We start from the raw sequence: 20562 nt of genomic DNA on the forward strand, positions 1-20562 counted from the left end.
ACAATAACAACTTTTCTGTGCTACAAATGCACAGTATAGTCTTGCAGTCAACAGTCTTTTCTGCACATGTGAGTACATGATCAATAACAGTGAAGTGTTTGTATAGACTTTCCTTCTACATTTACTGCATTATCATCTGTGTAAGTGGAGACCAACAGCAGACACTGAGTGGCTCTATATAACGAAGAGGGACTGTTTTTAAAAAGTTCACGTCATAGGTTCCTGCCTGCCTATGTGAGTTTGTTCATTACAAAAAGCACCACCTAGTGGCCTGACAGACAAACTACAGCTTTTTTACCATTTCTTGTGTTTCTGGGTGAAATGTTGATGGAACTTCTATGAGAGGATAATGAAAAAAATATGCCATTTCTGGTTGATTGGGCCTGACAGTCACTAATTAACACCACATGCATGTTTTTGGACTGTGAGAGGAAAACTAACAATTATTTCTTGATTTTAATTCAACCAGACTTACATGTAAGAATGCACATATTACATAGAAATTTCACTAATCACATATAAATGCAAAGGTATTTTCTCAGGTTTACTTGTCTCTCTGTATCTAAAATGTATTTTCCTATAGCAGCTGTAACAGTGACCTAATGTTTACATATTCATGTTTTGCAGAAAAAATTATAAAAATGCCATATACTGTATAAAATATGGTGATGTGACATTCAAGAGCACAAAAAATAAGACAAACTTTTTTTGTTTGTTAAATGCATACAAACTTGAATTTATACAAGGAACTCACTTATAATGCAGCATTTTTATTGCACTAACTGTGATTTGACAAGAGTAGAGTTACTTAACTGACTTCCTCTTATCTTGATGTGGGGCCATTTCACTCTTTTGCACTGGTGCAACTCGTTCGCCTGCTTCTTTGTTTTTTTTATTTCGTACTCACTTTGACTCATCTAATCTAACGGTGGTGCTTCACAGGCTTTCTCTGACACAAACACTTCTCTCACTCGCTCTCTCTTCCCACACCATGCATGATTGACATTTGTTACCCCCACCCAATCTGTCTGCCAGCTGAGAAAAAAAAAGTCTCACTTAAAAATATATTAAGTTGTGGGACTCTGCCCTCCAAGGGGTAAAGTCCAAAACAAAGAGTGACCATCTCTTGTTGGTAAGATTTAAGCTACAATAATCCATCAGTTCATCTTCTATAAGCCTTTACCCAAACCAGGACAGCGATTTAAAGTCGACAATTGACAAACATGTTTAACTTATTTGTAAAAATGTAAAAATGTCTGGTTCTAAACATGAATCAACAGCTCTGAAAGTCAGCCTGAACATATCAGAGAAGTATGGTTGCCTGTTTATTGAAGTTTGTGACATTATCACAAATAATGTGTATTGCTCATTAGCTCAGTGTAATAATAATAGTTTTCCAACTTATTTCGCAGGTAATCTAAGACCTGCTGCTCCGGGAGACAAATTAACAAAGATATTAGATATAATGAGGGGTCATCTACTTAAAAAAACAGCAAAACAAAGTACAAGTGGAATTAGGGTTCTTATTAGAAACAAACAAAATATAGGAAAATTAATCCAGAACGGTATTTCACTCACAGATAAATAGAGAACTTTAATATTCTAACAGATTATTCTGGAACAACAACATTTAACATGAAGCAGAAAACTACCACAATACATCTCACATCTTACCCGTGGTAACCACATATTCTTTAAGAGAAGCAGTGTTGAGCATATCAAGAAATTAACGGGACATCACTGTTTTTTTGATTGATTGCTGTTCCAAAACTACATTTCACTGTTACAGTCACTGAATTTTTCCATGAGGTTGTAGATTAACGCTGGGCCAACTGTTTAACTTCCTATCCTCAATAAACCTGACTCCAGCCCAAAGCAACCCTCAGTTAGACCAAGAGGCAGAGAAGATGTATGGATGGATCGTAACTCAAAGACGTAGTGTCAGAAATCCAACAGCAAAAATGGAAACACAACAATGGTCAGAGAGCATTAATCGAATCCCAGTTTTGACTTTTAAATGACAAAGTTGGACAAATGTGCCCCTGCTTCAAGCAAAAAGTTAATTGGACTTATTTAGTCTCACAAACTGATTAGACAACATCCTAAAATGTCAAAGGGCTTGGTCCTGCTCTCTGCCTGTGCTCCCCTCAGAGTGCTCCACCATCCACCTGTGTTGGTGTCGCCATTAAAAAAGACCATGTAAAGGGTAAAGAGCTCCCTAATAGTGTTACCTCGGAGGGCGGTAAAGGCCAGAGGCATATCAAAGCTTTCTAAAGGGCGGAGGCCTTGTTAAGAGGGTTGAGGGACGAAAATATTTATGACAATAGTTGTGCAAAAGTGGCCAGGTGCCATCTACAGCGCCCCTGCACACACATAAATGCTGTTTGTTGTAACGTAACCTCGGCTAGTTTCTACTCTGGAGGACCAACCTGGATTCTTCTGTTGTTCCTCCTCAAGTAACCTCAGGAGCATGGTCAGTAATTTAAACGAAAACTGAATTATCATGATTCTTTACATCGATTTGCATCTTAACTACGAACAGCTGCAGCTGTGGCGCTTCAGAGACTTTAACTGTGTATCTGATGTGGTTCTATTCAATTTAATGAAGAAAGGCTTGTTTTGTTAAAAAGGGAGAAAAAAAGAAAGAGAAAGTTCGGCATTAAAATGCCTTACAACATTAAGTCTGTCTTTCATTTGAACCATTTCTAAACAGTTGTCGAGCGTTTTGATTACATTTGGTCTGCGGTCTGCCACCACTTAGTTTGTCTCCTCGCACTTCTTCACCCAAATATCACTTCAACACTTTGGCTTCGGCTTCCTGATCCAACAGAAATTAGTCATGACTCGGTGCGGGTGCGGTTACACACTGTTTGAGATATTAGGTCACAGCTGAGCATATATATATATATATAAAGATTTTTTATTTTATTTTAGAGTTCCTTGATGTCGTCTTGTGGAAAGTGGAGCAGTAAGCTTAAACGGTGGTTACCAACATTAAGTTTGTGACTCTTTTGGCGGCGTGCCAGAGACCACATGTCAAAGAAAAACACAATGAGACGCACATATTTAGACACTTTCTCCACTGATGAATATTGGTGAAGGTGGAGAAACACTTTGTAAAGTGTAAAATCACAAACTGAACAATAAATAGTTGCTGTTTGTGATGCTGAGTCACATGGTTGCGCAGTGGTTTTCTCCAGTTTACATTCAGTCAAAATCGTTTGAAAAAGTTTTTCAGGTTGATTCATGACTCGAGGGGGCTGATTTACTAAGACCCCGAAAGCAATCGAAAAGAAAAAACAAAGATATTACTGATCACAAACAGGTACAGCACAGAAATGTTCTCATAATGAAGTCCCCAAAAAATAAATAAATAAATAATTCCCAGGTGTTACTACCTTTTAAAAGACCATTGAAACAGACACGTTTTGGGAGGTAGAAAATCACACTGCAGGTTACGCGAGGCGCACGCACGCACGCACACACACACACACACACACAGACACACACACACACACACACACACACACACACACACACACACACACACACACACACACACACACACACACACACACACACACACACACACACACACACACACACGGACTGGAAACTTAAATCCACAACAAGCAGCCAACAAGGAATCTTGTTCACGTGTGTTTTTTCTGAACATTTCTATTGCTGAGCACGATCATGTATTGCTCTGTTTCCGCAAGCTTATGTACATTTATTAACTTTGTTGTAACAGTTCTCGAGAATGGCGTGAGACGTAAAGGCTAACTGCTGGTCTAAGAAAGAAAAAGGAAGCCGAGCAACGGAGAGAACTACACAATCAACGAGCATTAACTCATCTCAGCACGTTATGTGATCTGAACCACATGCCTAATATTCTACACTCATGAAGGCGAACGCAATAAAATGAATTATGAGTGTTTGTCTTGTACACCAGTCAGATGTGGTCGTCAGTGCATCCTGTTAGATCAACTTACAATATTACATCTGAGTCACCATTTATACGATCCGTTATGCAAGTAGCTCAGACTCTGTGCACTGCTGTTGTGAATGTGTGTATCTCTCTGTGTTGACCAGTGTTGGAGTGATGACATATTCAGGATGTAACTTGCATTAATCAGCTGAAATCAGAAATTACGAAGAAAAATTGGAACAAAATATTTAAGTTACAATAGATGACGACGATCTGCAGTAAACATGGTTGTTGTATCTTTTATTGTATTTTTCAAACAGGAGGTTTTATACAACTGGGATGATGATGAACTGCACACCTTTTTCTTGAAAAATATCACTTTCTTTGTTGATATTTATAGATCACAATGCTGCTCGTCGCTTTTCATTTCTAAAGCTCCTCCGTTTGTGTGTTGATGACAGCGTTTGTCTGCTTCACTGTAAAGTTTTGGCCAATCAGAGATCTCTCAGGGAATTGATGGACCATTGAGCTAGAGAGTTGAGAATCAACTCTGGGTCCCAAGATCAGCTGTATGAGGACGGCTGGGCACAGGATTGAAGGACGTTCTGCTTTCTTCTCCCTCAACTGCCGAGAGGCTTTTGACCTCCGCTGCTTCCAGTGGAGCTGCACAGCAGCTGCGAGTCAAACACTGTGATTGTGTTGGGCAGCTCCCAGGTGTGAATGAGTGAAACTGCATGAATGTAAAACAGAGTTTCCTTGAAAGGAGCTTACATGTGCAGTATGCTGTATCCATATGAATACAGATGAGTAGTGGGGATTACTTACATTATAGTCGGATGTATTCACAGCGACTATCCCAGTACAACAAACCAATGACGGATCAGATCTTTTGATATAAACTAAGGCCCTTTTTACATTATAAAGTTTCACATGACAACACCTAATCCATTTAAAAAAAGGAGTGTGTTTACACTGCAGCAGTGGACACAGAGACAACAACGTAGTTAGTATGCCGGGCCACAGGAGGGCGCTATTGCTTGATTTTGTAATGAAACTACACAGACATGTGTGCAGAGAACAATACACTATAAACGTGAAGAAAATGGAGAGAACCTGACATCCGTATGGACTGATGATGCATCAGAGGCTATCAAACTACTGATATGGACGATAAAACTAGAATATGGACCGCGAGTCATACCACCAGGCAGCCATGTTTGTTTACAACTGGATGAGCAGGAAGGAGGGGAGGAGATGCGCATGCACAGTAAGAGTGCCCCATAGCCTCCAGCAGTCTCTGCAGGAGGGAATAACGACTGTGAATCTTTCCACCTTCGAAGTTGGTATAAAAACTTTGCGGATACAGTGCATCCGCACACTTGTGTCGTGTAAACGGACCCCCCAAAAGTGAAGAAAGTTTTGCGGATACACTCGTACTCGTTGTTGTGTAAACGGGACCTTAACTGCAGGAAAACTGAACACAAATTCATGCCATTCCGATACTGTGACACTATAATACATTATGGCCAATAACTGTAAAGATCTACATTAGATAAACTCTGTACGGAGTCTCTCTCTCTCTCTCTCTCTCTAACCTCCTTAACTTACAACACATGAACAAACACGCAGCTTTATCATTTGACTCACCCATTGGCGCTCCCTTCCCTCTCATTTTAACTAAACAGTAAATACACTAAGGACCTGTTTCCATTCAGAACCAAGCAAATCAACAAAACCTTGTCATTCGGAACGGATTCACGCACGCACGCACGCACGCACGCACGCACGCACGCACGCACGCACGCACACACACACACACACACACACACACACACACACACACACACACACACTGGTGGAACACTAGTATTGGACACTTGTCTTTTTGGTTCCCGCAAATTTGGAAAGTTCTGATGCTCATGTCAAAATGTAAAGAGATTTAGATACATGGACACACACACACACACACACCCACACACACACACACACACACACACACACACACACAGGAAAATGCATCATAAGGTCAAAGTAAGTTGTTATCGTGGGTAATGTATTGTCCGGTGAAGCGAGACTGTCCACTCTAATCACGCTGCCTATATTTCTAGGGGCCGGGTAAACTTAATTTTCCCTTCAGATGAGAATCCAGGGTGAGGGTTTTTAAAATGTCTCCAGTAATCGAGGGAGGCAGTGGGGTGAAGAAAGGGCAATGAGGTTTGACCTACAGCCTAACTGGATTCCCCAAGGACTTCTTTGAAATGGCTCTCTTCTTGCTATTTCCCCTCAGTCATTTATATAAAGTAGATTGTTTAAATAATATCAGCGCGCACGCACGCACGCACGCACGCACGCACACACGCACGCACACACACACACACACACACAAAAAGATTCAGACGACACGTTTGTGGATAAAACATGTTCCTGTACCTGAAGTGGTCCTCGTTGCCGGGCTGAAGGTGGCAGGTCCCTCCATTAGAACAAGGGAAGCTAATACAGGCATTGATCGGTATGTCACAGTCTTGACCCTAAAGGGAAGAACAAGGCGAGAATAAGCAGTTAATGTCTGATTATTAAATCTTGCACCCACTATTTTTTTTTTTTTATTGCAAAGGAGAGGATTTTAGCAGAGAGAGAAAATGCATTGTTGCAGATGGAGTGATCACAGTAAAGTCAAATGATGGAGTTGAGTGAATATATCTGGATTTGTGCATGCATAGAGCTTTTTGTGTATCTGTGAACTATTTTCTTTAGTGTGTATTCATCCTAGTGCGGAAAGTAACAACATTTGTGTGTATGAATACATATTTTGATGTGGTGAAAGCAAATTAAGTGGATTTAGATTTATTCACAGATAGTACCGTGTGTTTTTGTTTGTGTGTGTGTGTGTGTGTGTGTGCGTTCGTTCTGACTTCTGTGTGTGTGAAAATTTGTGCATTTGTGTGTATCTCAATTTGTGTGTATGTATGTGTGTGTTTGTGACTAGATTCGTGCGGACACAGATTTCTATGTGCATAGCAACATTCATTCAGAATTTAGCGAGTGCGATACAATTTGTCTGTATAAATGAGTGTTTCTTCAAGAACATTTTCTGTCTTAAAGCAGTGAAGTGGATTTTGCTCAAAAAACTGCCTCAAAAAATATTTTTTTCCCCGGTTTTTTTCACCCTCAGTCAAGACTTCAAGGCTTACTTCTGTCAGGCCCAGTCTATCCAGTTCTTGTGAAATCACAGTTGAAATCTCTGAGGACCACCACAGAGCTACTTAGTGATATTAAGGCTGTATAGGCTAAGGAGAAGAGAGAGCCTCAGATTACACCGAGGGTGAAGAAAACCCAGTTTTAAAGAAAATTCCATCCAGTTTGAAAAGTTCTCCAGTGCGACAGCGTTTCAATAAACAGCATGCTCGTGTAAAGGGAACCAGCCTACACACACACACACACACACACACACACACACACACACACACACACACACACACACACACACACACACACACACACACACACACACACACACACACACACACACACACACACACACACACACACACACACACACACACACACACACAAGCAAGCATCTCCACGCATTTATCTATTTAAACTGAACCCATACAGAGATTATGCTTAATTTTAAGTCACGAACCACAAAACTTTACGAGAACAGTAGTTTTCTTGCAGGTTTCTAAATTCACTATTGGCTGAAGTTATTTAGTTCAAGCACTTCTTTTCTTTTTTAGGTTCAACTATTTCTGAATGTTTTTGGTGCATTAAAGATCTCCTACTATCCAGCTTTTCAACACTTTCACATGGTTTCGTTGGTTCAAAAACATTGTATTCCATGTAGTAAAAACTGAAACAAGCCAGGGAGAGAGAGGACAGACTTTCTTCACTTCTGTGGCGTCATTCCAGGTATGGGGATGATTATTACTGTTGGAAAACCTTTAGAAAGGGAATTTTACATAATATGACTCCTTTAAAGAAGATAATCTGCAGAGTAAATGGATGATCAAATGGACTTCTTTTTCTTTTGCTCAGAAAAACAACAGCCAATAATCCCATCAGGAAACATGAGTATATCAATATAAATTAACTTGGTTTCTTTGAGACGTGGCTTCAATCACATGTTTTTTTTTGTTCAGAATTAACATCTTTAGCTCAGAAGTGGTTCACATATAGGGCACGTGCAAACACGCACGCACGCACGCACGCACCCAGCCACCCACCCACCCTGCGGCCACGAACACAAACACTTCCTCTGATCAAAGCTACGTTTCCAATCTCAATTCATCTTCATTGTTTCCTTCACACTTTATTGCTGTTTGATTCATTTTACCGCTCCCTCATTCTCACTATTTGTTTCCTTTGAGATTTCTCTACATCTCTCCCTCAATGTCTCTTCTAACACATTTGGTTTCCCTTTCTGTCCTTCACCTCCACCTCTCTCGACCCTCTCTGTCTTCTTTCTCCTCACTCTCTCTCCCTCTTTTGTTCTTTGCTGCTCCTTCTTTGATTCGACAAGCACATTTTAATTAATGTTGTCCCAGCGGATGGCATTGTGGAACGCAGGCTCACATGCACTCTGGCGGTCCCTGTTTCCCACTCTGTGACCTTGGCAAGTGATGTTTTAATTAAAGCAGGACTAAGGCTTTGTCCTCCTGTAAAAGCCCAACAGGTTACGAGGTGTGTGCTCTCGTGGAGCCTCCAGTGTATCTTTAAAACACACAGAGACACCAAACCTCCTTCAGAGTCGTGAACCCAGTGATCTCTACAAATACACTTAGAAACAAAGAGATGGTAAACCGATCGTGGAGTATTGAGCACACACGCACGCACACGCGTGCACACACACGCGTGCACACACACACATGCTTTATGTATAGTTTAAAATATGTAACATGCATTTGTCTGTAACTTCTGCCCAAAATGGACACTATAGATGTGTGGATTAACTCCCAGGTTGCAGATTCATGTAGAAACATTACATTTACCTGCAGCAAGATGCATATAAAACAATAAATCTTCAATGAAATACTTACTTTAGATTTGCACTGTTCCGGTGTGCACTCACATGATGCATGCACAATGCAAAAGCATATTGCCCTTTCACTATTCATCATTCCTAATGCACGAGCATGTACATTGACAGAAACGTCCCCTTTTCCATCTTTTGATTATATGTAATTTCAATGCAGCCAGCCACAGTCGTTGTTTCTCTATTGATGGACAGGTAAATACATTATGCATACAAGGCCAGAGCTAAGCCAGATAATACGGCTAATGCCACAGGCTTATGCAGCAGGCCTGTCCATCAAGAATGCTTTTCACTAAAGCAACTTATTCTCAATAAAGTATCCCTTTTCCCTCTTATATGGCCCTTGGCCTCAAAAAAGAAGCTTTTTTTATTTAAAACATTAAATAAAATAAGAGGCTTTGAAATGTAACAGAGGCTTTAGATGATGGCCATTTAGATTAAAAAATAAAGAAATAAATTTAAAAAAGAAAAGAAAAAAAAGCTTGTGGGTTGTCACTATGCTTTCGGATTACAGTGAAGCCAAACAATGGTGGAGACGTCCCCTAATCAATAAAGAAAACATTTTCTCAGCTTTGCTCCAGAATCCAGAAAGTATCTTATTGTGTTTCTTTCAACATGTGCAAATTTAATTTTGGTAATCTCAGAGCATGTAAGGCTTCTCTCTCCTTGATCCCAAAATAGAAGCCATGATTATGTTAATTCATTACTCTACTATAAACCAGCGAGGTCAAACACATTTTAGTTGAGGGACCACCAACGGCCTAATTTCATCTTCAGTGGGTGGGACAGATACAATGGTGCCATAATAACCTTTAAATTGCAATTTTTAAAGTTTGTAGTTGTGATGAGGAGTATATGTGATGAAAATGTCTCTATTTTCACAGCACCAAACAATTACTATGGAAATGGCTACAATCTCAACATAAATCCAATTTTAATAAAACCTTCTGTTGCACAGTTAAATGTCCAAAAAACATCTCGGATTTTGCATGTTTTCAACAAGCTCAGTGTTGTGAAAAAAAAAACCAACCTCTATTTGCTTGGTGGTTTGGCTCGATTAGAGGAATTTGTGGTCGGGCCCACGGGTCTTATGTCCGACATCTTTGCTATATACTATAAGGATTTATTTATCATAAGGAGGATTTACTATAAGGTTTTATTGCATTTGTATGGAAGTACTACTACAAGGTGGTACGATGGTATGAAGGTACGATAGGCCTGATGTCAAGGTTTGTCCGTATAAAAACAAAATATATATATATATATAAAAAAATATGAGGATAAATATCTACTCCACGTGAAAAGGTGCTAAACGGAGACTGAGATTCCCTAAACTGGCTTTCCATGACTTTGGTTTGCTGACCTTTTTTCACAGGTGTATCTCAAACTTTGACCTTATGACATTGTTTGACTCTTTTGATGTTTTAATGAAGTGATAATGAAGTTGTGGTCTGAGGTCAGCCTTGAAGGGGAACACATATCACAGGAGGTTACTGATCAAAATTAGATTTGCGCATGTCAAATAAAATCCTATTTAGATACTTTACCAATAGGCTCTAAAATGTTTGTGTTATTTCAGTAAGAATTGATATTCCGCCAATGTTTCTCTTCAAATCAGACATATGAGATCTGGTGTGCAATGTTTTTTAGAGGCATTTTGATCAACTAAAATAAAAATAAAAATCACATGTGTTACCTTTGAGGGGTGATTTCTGCTGCTTTTACACTTACTAAACTATATTCTAAATTTTATAAAGGTGAGATTATAAATGTGTCCAACAACCTGTAAAAAGAATGGAGGAGCTGATGCGTGTAAAAACTGTAATAAATCAATGAAAGAGCTGATATAACTTATTAACTGGGCTGTAACAAAGTAAACTAATGACTTTGATTAAATTCATGTGATTCAGTATCCAATCACATGAAAAATGCAAGATAATAAAGTGTCTTTACACCCTTCTGTGAATTTAAAACAGGTTCTTCAGTTTATTTTATGCACTTGAGTGGCTGGATTCTCACCTTGAATCCGTACGGACAGGTGCAGTGGTAGGACCCAGTAGCCTCAGACACACAAGTGCCATTGTTTTGGCAGGGTGCTGCGAGACAGGGGGCACACTTTGACATCAGGCTGATATCTACTGGACCTACAAAAGATAAGAGCAGGAACAGATGAGAGTAGGAAGAGGAGGGGGGGTTATTAATAACTGGAGACCGGTCCACGGTGGATCCTGCCTCCAGCCCAATGCGAACCCCGGCTGGAGGAAGAAGACTGATGCTTCGGGAAGATGATAAGAAGACTGAGAAAGTGCCAGAGACATTCATGTTTAGTCATCCTGGGCTAGAAGAGCACTCACACTTTACTTAATGGATGGTGTGCGAGGGAAAGTGGTTACCTGTTAAAAAAAATAAGTGCTTAGGAGAGCAATTAATGTGATTTGTTTCAGCAGTTGATGCACGAAACAGTAAGAAGAAGCAGAGGAGATCTGATTCAGTGTGACGACAACGATGAGAAATATCCCCATTGCTCCTCGCTACGAGTTTATTGTCAGCACCTCACCCCAGTTTATAATCTTATTCCCAGCCAAAAAAAACCTGTTGTACAACTCGTGCAGAAAACAATACTCGCGTCAAGCTCCTTTAGTCTCACAGCAGAAAAGTACTTTTCAAGATGTCTTCTTTTTCTTTGTATAAAAAGTCTAGTCCTAAGGTCTTTTCCCCTCTGGACAGATATCAAGGGAGACCCAGAGAGGATAAAGTTTGAGGTGTGTTAGTCCTGTTCTCAGAAAACAGTCTTGGAAATAAAATGCTTGAACCATTAGTGATGGAGCAGATCTAACAGTCTGACATCTTGAGGCAACTCAGAGTGACTCATTTAAAATAATTTGACTGCGTCTAATAGTGTTTTTCCAACCACAAGCTGACACCAACGCTTTAACTTTTCCTGTCATACTGTCTCTGAAGATTGAATTTGCGATGTAAATAGTTGCTCATTTTGACAGTGACGGTTGTTTTCAAACCTTTTCAGTCAACACTGATCTGCAATTCGGATAATCACGCACATTTTAAACAATTGAAAGCCTGAGACAGTGTGAGAGTGCAAGTATCAGCGCCCAAATCCAGATGAGAAGGTTATTGAGTTTAAGACGTAATCTGGTCGCATGTTCTGAATCAAGGGATTATTAATGTCCAGAATCAGGTTTATAAACTCTGCATTATACCATAAAACAGGGGTGCCAATCAGGTGCCTTACAAGCCAAAACCTGCCAACAAGAATGTCCAATCAGGCCCAGCAGCTGACATTGTAAAGAGTTACGATTAAAAAGAAACCATGAATGGCAATTTTTCTATAAAAATGACTTGTTTCTCATTTGTTTACTCAGGGTCACAATATTTCAGTGGGATCAATTTTGAAATTTGAATGAAAACATATTAGCAGATATAACACAACGCTGAGGTTCCATTTACACGCAACATTTCAACATCGGATGTGTTTGTGAAAGCTGCATACTGTACACTGCAGATCCTCCGTGGCCTGAAAAATCAAGTACTAAGACTTATTAGTCTTAGTACTAATAAGTCTTAGTTTGTTAGATTATTGCAAATCATTTTGCAATAAATAACTGGAAATAATTTATGGATTATGAATGTGGTTTCTCAAGTAAAATGACCTTGACACCCCCTGTAGGTGACAGAGGTGAAGAGTAGAAAATGAAGGAGAGGTGAAAACGAACCTTTACACTGGAATCTGTTGAGCGGTGTGGTGAGAAGAAGTCTGTCGGCCATGTCCGAAGGTCCAGTGCAACGAGCAATGCCTAAAAGCACAATTTATCAATCAACAGTCTGGTCCTGATACAAACGATCCCCTTTAGAATAGCTTCCATCTTGACTATGGCTCAAGTAAAAACAAAAACATTTTAGAAGGCTTTTCAAGTCATCAAGTAAATTTTAAAGTCAATCAGGAAATTCTCAAGCATCTGTGTATAAAGGTATGCATATATAATCCGCCCCAACCAACACCTGAAAAACCTACCTTTAAAATGCAGCATGTATAAATTCAGTTAGAGATTCATACATATTTTCAAACTCCAGTATATTTCGGATTATGTAATACTTTACTTTTACTTTAGTAAAGATCCTAAATGTCTTTTTTTTTTTTTTTTTACCAAAATGGAGATACCAGTAATTATCTGTACTTCCAAGCAAGTAAAGTATGTGATTACTTTTTCCACCACTGGCTGTTTCTGATAAGTGTTTGGGATAAAGCAGATTGTGTTTGTTTCCATTTTTTTTATAGTACTTTCCCTTTCTAAAAGACTCAATCACAGTAGAATTGGCCATGGTGATAATAAGTTGTTGATACTATAAAACATTCCAAGGAAAACAGGTCGAGAGCCACTATTGATATCGACATGATAGAACAATGCAAGTATAAAAGGAGACATGCAAACTTGGATATCACTGATGTTTCTCTTACCGGGCTCTTTGAAGCCGGCCTTGACCCACTGAGAGAGCCAGCGCAGGTCACAGTTACAATACAAGGGGTTGGCACCGAGAGCCCTGGACACAGTAAACAGAACACAGCGGTGGATATTTACAGCTCGGGGACTCGTGTTGAAGACAGACGAAGGCGACACTCACAGGTGGGACAGGGAGGTCAGGTGGTTGAAAGCTCCTTCTGGGATGGTTGAAAGGTCATTACCATGGAGAGTCCTGGAAGAGAACAGCAACAATATTAATCATTATCTTGTTATGAATAAGAAAAAAAGTCTCTTTGACCACACTGCTTATTTTTCTGTACTTTTGCAGATGAAGTACTTCTTTCTGGCGACAGCTGCTCTTGGTGCAGAACTGGTTTAGATTTAGAGTGAAATCCTAAAGCGACGGACCTAAACATTTCTCACTTGAACCTCCGTGTCGGACTCGCTGGAGTCACCCCTGGATCCTTTTCTCAGTTAAGCTGCTCTTGGTTTATACTACAGGGAGACCGTTATTGTTCCTTTGAATTTCTCTCCTTCTGTCTCTCTTGTCATACATTCATCTTCTATTATTGGATGTCACCGATATAATATGCGTCTTTCCCATAGTTTGTGATCCCTCCTCCCTGTTGTCTCTCTGGATGCTTTACAAAGGTTTAGGCTTAAATTAAATCAATGTGCTTTACTTACAAGCCTGAGAATGACTAACCATCACATCTGAAACTCCATTCTATTAGAGCTTAATGATGTAAGAGAACAAGCTGCCAAAAACTTGGACGAGGTAATCCACCCGGTGAACGCTGACCAGCTGCAAGCTAAATTATTGAAACTTATTTCTGGTTCACCAGCAGCAGTCGTACTCTCATCCTTCTCTATAATAGAAAATAGTAAATTTATGGAGGAACAACACAAAATAAAAAGTTATTTTCAAAGGAATATAAATTGTCTTATATAGTCATCTGGACGAATGTGTTTTGATTTGGCTCTAGAATTAAAACTAGTATTCATCCATCCAAACAAACACAGAGAAAAACATTCACACACATTCACACACACGAAGGTCCTGTTTACGTAACAACGTCTCAAGTGAAAACGCATCATTTTTGCGTCTTAGAAGAGTTTCATATTTTGAACATCATGTCCGTTTACACAGAAATGGCAGAAACCCTGAAAAACAATGTAGTCAGCTTGACAGGCCACAAGTTGAAACCACACACACATGCAGCAGAGAACAATCCGCTCTCAACATCAACAATGATGTAATTCTATTTATTTATCTTTTTATAGTACTGTATTAATCCCCAGAGGGAAATTTCTTCCCAGACTGCCCATCGGTAGCAGCCACACAGAGCAGCGCTTGGGGGGGGGGTCTTGCTCAAGGACCCCTGGTCCATGGTTTTTGTTGGAATATGGGAGGAACCCGGAGCAGCCACTGAGCATGTGCAGAACAGTTACTGACTATGGCCATAGTGCCCATGAGCAGTAGCAGCATTTCAGAAAAGTTATGTTTTTCTCTGGTTTTCATTGAGTATTGCAAATTTCTCCACATGTGAGATAAATAATGGGATATCTTATCTTATTTTCAAAGAGTTCCACCTTGAGAAACGTTTTCAAAAAGTTGTGTTTTCAGCGGCTCAAAGCACCGTTGTCATGTAAACGGAACAACGTTTTGCATTTTCACACAAAAACAATGTTGTGTATGTTGCTTGTTTGCATGTTCTCCCTGTGCATGTGTGGGTTATTCTTTGGGTAGTCTGGTTTGTTTTCCCCCTCACAATAATAAAAGCTTCAGCTTAAGGTAAACCTGTGATCCCATCTCCACCTGTCTACATGCCGGAGTTTCCTTGGGCAAGACATTGAACACCAAATTGCTCCCATTGGAGTGGCAGTGCCTTGCATCACTACAGCTTCCACTGGTGTGTGAATGTGTGAGTGAATGGGTTAATGTGATGAACTATGTAAAGCGCTTTGGGGCTGTTCACGCAGCTGAAACGCGCTATATAAGTGAGGTCCATTTACCAGTTATCATGATTCTAAAAATCCCAAAGTGAGTGTGTGTTTGCTCTGTGAAGGACTTCCTGCCTACGACCTGCCTTCACTCAGAGTCAGCTGGGATCAGCGCCGACCCCCTTCAACACCAATTTGGATGAAAAGGTATAGCAAATCGATGGAAGTGGTATTTATAGTTTATAGGTTGGTGTAAGCTTCCACGAAATGTAATGTGATGTGTCCAGAAGTCATGGATTCCCAGCTGTGTGTGGGTGTGTGTGGAAAAAAACAAAAAAACAACAACACAGAAACAAACTGCAGGGTGTGATATGTGCTGGTGTGAACAAGTGCATTTTGGTTTGTGCCCTTGGCTTCTGTTCTTGTGTGTGTGTGTGTGTGTGTGTGTGTGTGTGTGTGTGTGTGTGTGTGTGTGTGTGTGTGTGTGTGTGTGTGTGTGTGTGTGTGTGTGAGTGCGTGCGTGCGTGCGTGCGTGCGTGTGTGTGTGTGTGAGCACGTTCAGGTCAGTCTGTACCAGCGTGCACAGTGAGTCTTTCTGTGCTTTAAAATGTGTTTGCATCTGTGCTTAATGCTGCTGTATTTCCGTGCAGCCACTATACATGGTGGCCTAACAGCCCCTGTGTAAGACCGGCCCAGAGGGGGTTGTGGGTAATGAGGAAGTGACATTGCCATGCGGGGGCAGAGAGGGATTACTCCCCACAGCAACATCAACTAAAATGAAGGGAAGAAAGAACTTTGTACAATGTGAAAGCTTTGGAAAAGATACAGTCGATACATCGAGGCCAAAAAAAACACAGCCGACCTCTCAGAGGGCAAAACGCAGATCTCTTTTGTTCCTTATGAGCAATCAAAGGCGGCCAAAGTTTAGTTCGAAATGCCAGCAGAGATTAAGGAGCAGTGAAAGCATCAGATCCTGGATCATTATTTCACAACAACGTTTGAAAAGAAAGTTCCAAATTGAAGCTAATGGTATCAGTGAGGTCATTGGCTTAAATCTGCACTATGTGACATTTTTATAGATTTAATACTTGAGATAAAGTTTTGAGCTAAGAGTGATACACGAGGTGACCTGCAGACTGAATAGGTAGTGAATTGGTAGTTTACAAACTAAAAAAGAAACTCACAGGGCTGAAGGCAAAGTGGATATTATCCTGCCTCACTACTGCCGCCTAATGCACAACAGCTCAACGCGTAATAATTCACCTTTAAAATAAATCACAGAAAGACTTCAACATCATAAGAAACTATATACTAAGAAGTTATCTCAGGGGATTTTGGGCAATGAAAACTATAAGCTTTAGGAAAAAAATGAAAATGGATTTTTCTGATGGTCTTTGGTGACGACTCTCTAATATATTTTTATATTCTAAGTCACTGATACTCAACTGTAATTCCTTATAATGGTCCAACAGGAAAGTTGTACACACATTATCCTTTAAAAGTACAATTAGAATAGAATAGAATAGAATAGAATAGAATAGAATAGAATAGACTTTATTAATCCCAGGTGGATACGTCAAAATATCTATCATTCTGAAAATAGTGCAAAACTTGATGTTTTATCATGACAAATGAAAGTCATATTTAAAATAACTGCTATAATTCATTGCCTGGTTCATGTACTTTGAGTTTGCCTACTAGATAAATAAAGACGTGCTGCACCTTGTTAAGAAGAGTTTTAGTGCCTGTTATATTTCTTTCTATAGTGTGGGTGGTGAAAATTATAAATAAATAATCTGAGGGGAGTAAACATGTCTCCTTTGTTCGGGATGTTCTGTTTGGTCAGCGCTCAAGCTTTTCCAGATGGTAGGCAATGTAAAAAGTTTGAGAAGTACTGTTTCAAGAGGGCTAATAAATTGTGTATAAAACATCCAGCAATTTTAAAATGATCAGTCCTATTCAAGCTGACATAGGGTGTGAGTTGGGAACACTAAACAGGCCATGAGTCCATGAAGAAAACAACAAGTCACTAACACAATTTACAGTCAGCAATCAGGCTGGTTGAATGGTCGGGAGAAGCTGGGGTACCGCCAAAAATCTGAACAGAAACTAGGACTGGAGTCAAACCCAGGTTTTTCTCACTGTGAGGGAACAATGCTAACCACTGCACAAATGTGATGACGGCTGAACACAAGAACATAGCGTCTCTTTTATTCTGATTTTATCAAACTATTTGGAGCAGGAATGTCAAACACATTTTACACTGGTGAAAAAAAGCAAAAATAACCTTTAAATTTAAACTTGTCTTTTGTTGCTGTGGCGCAAAGTATTTGAGATGAAAATTTAAATTTTTTTAAACAAAACCAAACAACTACTGCTGAAAACTACTACAATTTCAACATTAAGCCAAGTTTAATGATAATTTATATCTGATTCTCAGCTCAGGTCTCAGTGTTGTGTTGTATTATGTTTGAAACCCCTGATATAAATTGTTTTTCAATAATACTTATACCATCTCTAGTCAATTTGGACGACTGGGTTCAGTTTTACAGTGTTCCTAAAAGACATCCTTTGTTTTCAGTTGTTTTATAATCAGTGAATTCTTGAAGAAAAATACCCTCTCACCTCATAATGGGATAATGTGGTGTTCCATTCTTTTACTGTGTTATCTGTAATATACATGTCAGATTGCTCAGGGTATTTTAGTTCACAAAATAAATGACCTCATCTCAAATATGGGCTTAGTTGCTTTATTTTGAAGAGATTACATATGTGTTTCTTCTTAAGGTACACTAGTTTCATCTCACAATCCAAAAACCTGTTACTCAAGATAACTGGTGACTGACTGCCCTGTAAGGTGTGAATGTGACTGTCTATGCCGTGTGATGGACTGCTGACCTGTCCATCCCTCCATCCCCGGGGTCAGAGGTCACCACCGATAATCCCCTGCCTCCATCCCCTGCCTGCTCTACTGTCACATCAACCACGTCCCCCTTCTCCACGTCCATAAATCTCTGCCACGCCCAGAAGATCCATTTCCAACATCTTTTCAATATCCAGACCACTTAAATTTACAAAAACACGTCACTATGAATGCATTTTATTGTTTCTCCTGAGAAAACGAGAGAGAATTTCAATGTTTCTGCTTCTATTTTAGCCGGATTTGTTTCCATTCATGGTGGTGTGTGTGGAGGTAGTGGTACAGAACGCATCAGAGGTGTGTGTGTGTGTGTGTGTGTGTGTGTGTGTGTGTGTGTGTGTGTGTGTGTGTGTGTGTGTGTGTGTGTGTGTGTGTGTGTGTGTGTGTGTGTGTGTTGATTTGTGAGACAGAGGGTGGACAACAAAATGGATGACTGAGAGAAACTGAGGCTGAAGGTCAATTCATCAAACACTGGATAGAGAGAGAGAGAGAGAGAGAGAGAGAGAGAGAGAGAGAGAGAGAGAGAGAGAGAGGGGGGCAGGGAGAGGGAGATGGGGACAGGGATAGAGAGAGAGAGAGAGAGAGAGAGAGAGAGAGAGAGAGAGAGGTAGAGGGACACCAGGGAGAAAGGGCAGCTTCCAGTTACAGAAAGAGGGCGCATTAAAGGAATGAGAAACTGTCACTTCTGTGTCTTTCAGTGCCCTGAAACAGCGACTGACTGTGTGACTGGCTCATTTCTTAACGTGGCACTTGGCCTAAAATCAGGGGAGTGATTAAACTTTGATTTAGCTCAGTCATATAACCAGCAGAGGAGAGTGTTGAATAGTGGATCGGCCACTCACAGCAGGCGCAGCGACTTGAGCCCGTCAAAGGCGTGGACCGGGATGCAGCGGATCTGGTTGTAGCTCAGGATGCTGGGAGATAACACACACACACACACACACACACACACACACACACACACACACACACACACACACACACACACACACACACACACACACACACACACACACACACACACACACACACACACAAGGTCAAACACAAGAGTTCCACCTCAAGATTCAGTTTTTATCTGTGGCATTTTTACATGCACTAATCTCTAACCCTTCCCTGGTTAAATAATACGAACAGTTTGACATGCAGAAAAAGCATTAAGAAGAGAAAATACAATTTTAATACAAAGTTTAACCCTGTGAAATGATAATCTTATGCTTGTTTTTGAGGTTCATTTGTGTGTGAGTGCTTGGCTCTGAGCTATGGCGAGACATGGTTTCTGCCTTGTTTTTAAAAGGTTACCAAAACTAGAAAAACTGAGGACACTTTTGGACAGAAAATTAAGAAGTAAGCTACATCATGTTCAGGGTAAATAATTAGGCAGGGGGACTTAAAGAGCCAGAGGAAAAGCTAATTCTTGTGGAAAGTCCCACACCAGGGGAGGATTTCTTCTCCTTGAAAACAGCTAACGAACCAAAAAAGAAGTTAGGAATGGGTGACACACGTTAAATGTTAAATGACACACGTTTGAGGACATAACTCTGTGTTTTCTCGTGTAAGGAAGTTTTAGGCAATTAATAATTTTTCATAATTCATCATCAACACTGATGATCAGACAATAATGAAAGAAATTAAGCCTAATGCTGTCTGACAGATATGTTAAAAGAAACGTTTTCTGCTTGAAAACCTATTTCAAAGTGTACTTGTAACTATAATTATAATTTTGCTAAATATGGATATGAAGTTAAGTCACAAGGGAGAATCATACCTATAGAAGACACTCACATTCTCAGAGGTCACTCAGGATGCTTCATTACAAATCATCTATTTTTCCAAATCAATAGAAAAGAAATATCATATCTGGCAGTAAATAATGAGAAAATAAGACTCTTCTGTATAGAAAATGAAGCAAAACAAAATAACTATAGTTTTTCAAGTCTTATTTGATGAAATACTTCCTTTTTGTACTTTTTGTTTTGCTTTAATTTTATATATCTCAATGCTCAGCTGAACTACGTGAAATTGGGACAGTTTTCTAGGTGAAAGGGAGAAAAAGACCCTGCACAGTATGTGAAAAGTGGATGTGTTAAGGTGAAAAAAAAAAGTTAAAAAAGAGAACAAAAGTATAGATAAAGGTTGTAAAAGAAAAGTGTAAGAGGAGACAAAAGCGCAGTGTAAAAACTCGACAACATAAACAACTGGGAGGACAGAAGATCCAGTAATCAATCAAAATTAGGGTGAGAAAAAAAGTGAATTT

General features: G+C 39.8%; 1 protein-coding gene across 1 annotated transcript in view; it reads right to left on the minus strand.

The window, feature by feature from the left end:
- The window catches only part of slit3 (slit homolog 3), a gene marked incomplete at its 5' end in the record, with an annotated part of 96987 nt that overhangs the window by 30370 nt on the left and 46055 nt on the right, over nucleotides 1-20562 (minus strand). Inside the window, 6 exons of the mRNA XM_080465538.1 lie at nucleotides 6359-6456; nucleotides 10983-11107; nucleotides 12695-12775; nucleotides 13438-13520; nucleotides 13602-13673; nucleotides 19148-19219. Coding sequence (XP_080321664.1) covers nucleotides 6359-6456; nucleotides 10983-11107; nucleotides 12695-12775; nucleotides 13438-13520; nucleotides 13602-13673; nucleotides 19148-19219 — 531 coding nt within the window. The remainder of the gene's footprint in view (nucleotides 1-6358; nucleotides 6457-10982; nucleotides 11108-12694; nucleotides 12776-13437; nucleotides 13521-13601; nucleotides 13674-19147; nucleotides 19220-20562) is intronic.

The sequence above is a fragment of the Lipophrys pholis genome (genome assembly GCF_963383615.2).
Source record: "Lipophrys pholis genome assembly, chromosome: 6".
NCBI lineage: Eukaryota > Metazoa > Chordata > Actinopteri > Blenniiformes > Blenniidae > Lipophrys > Lipophrys pholis.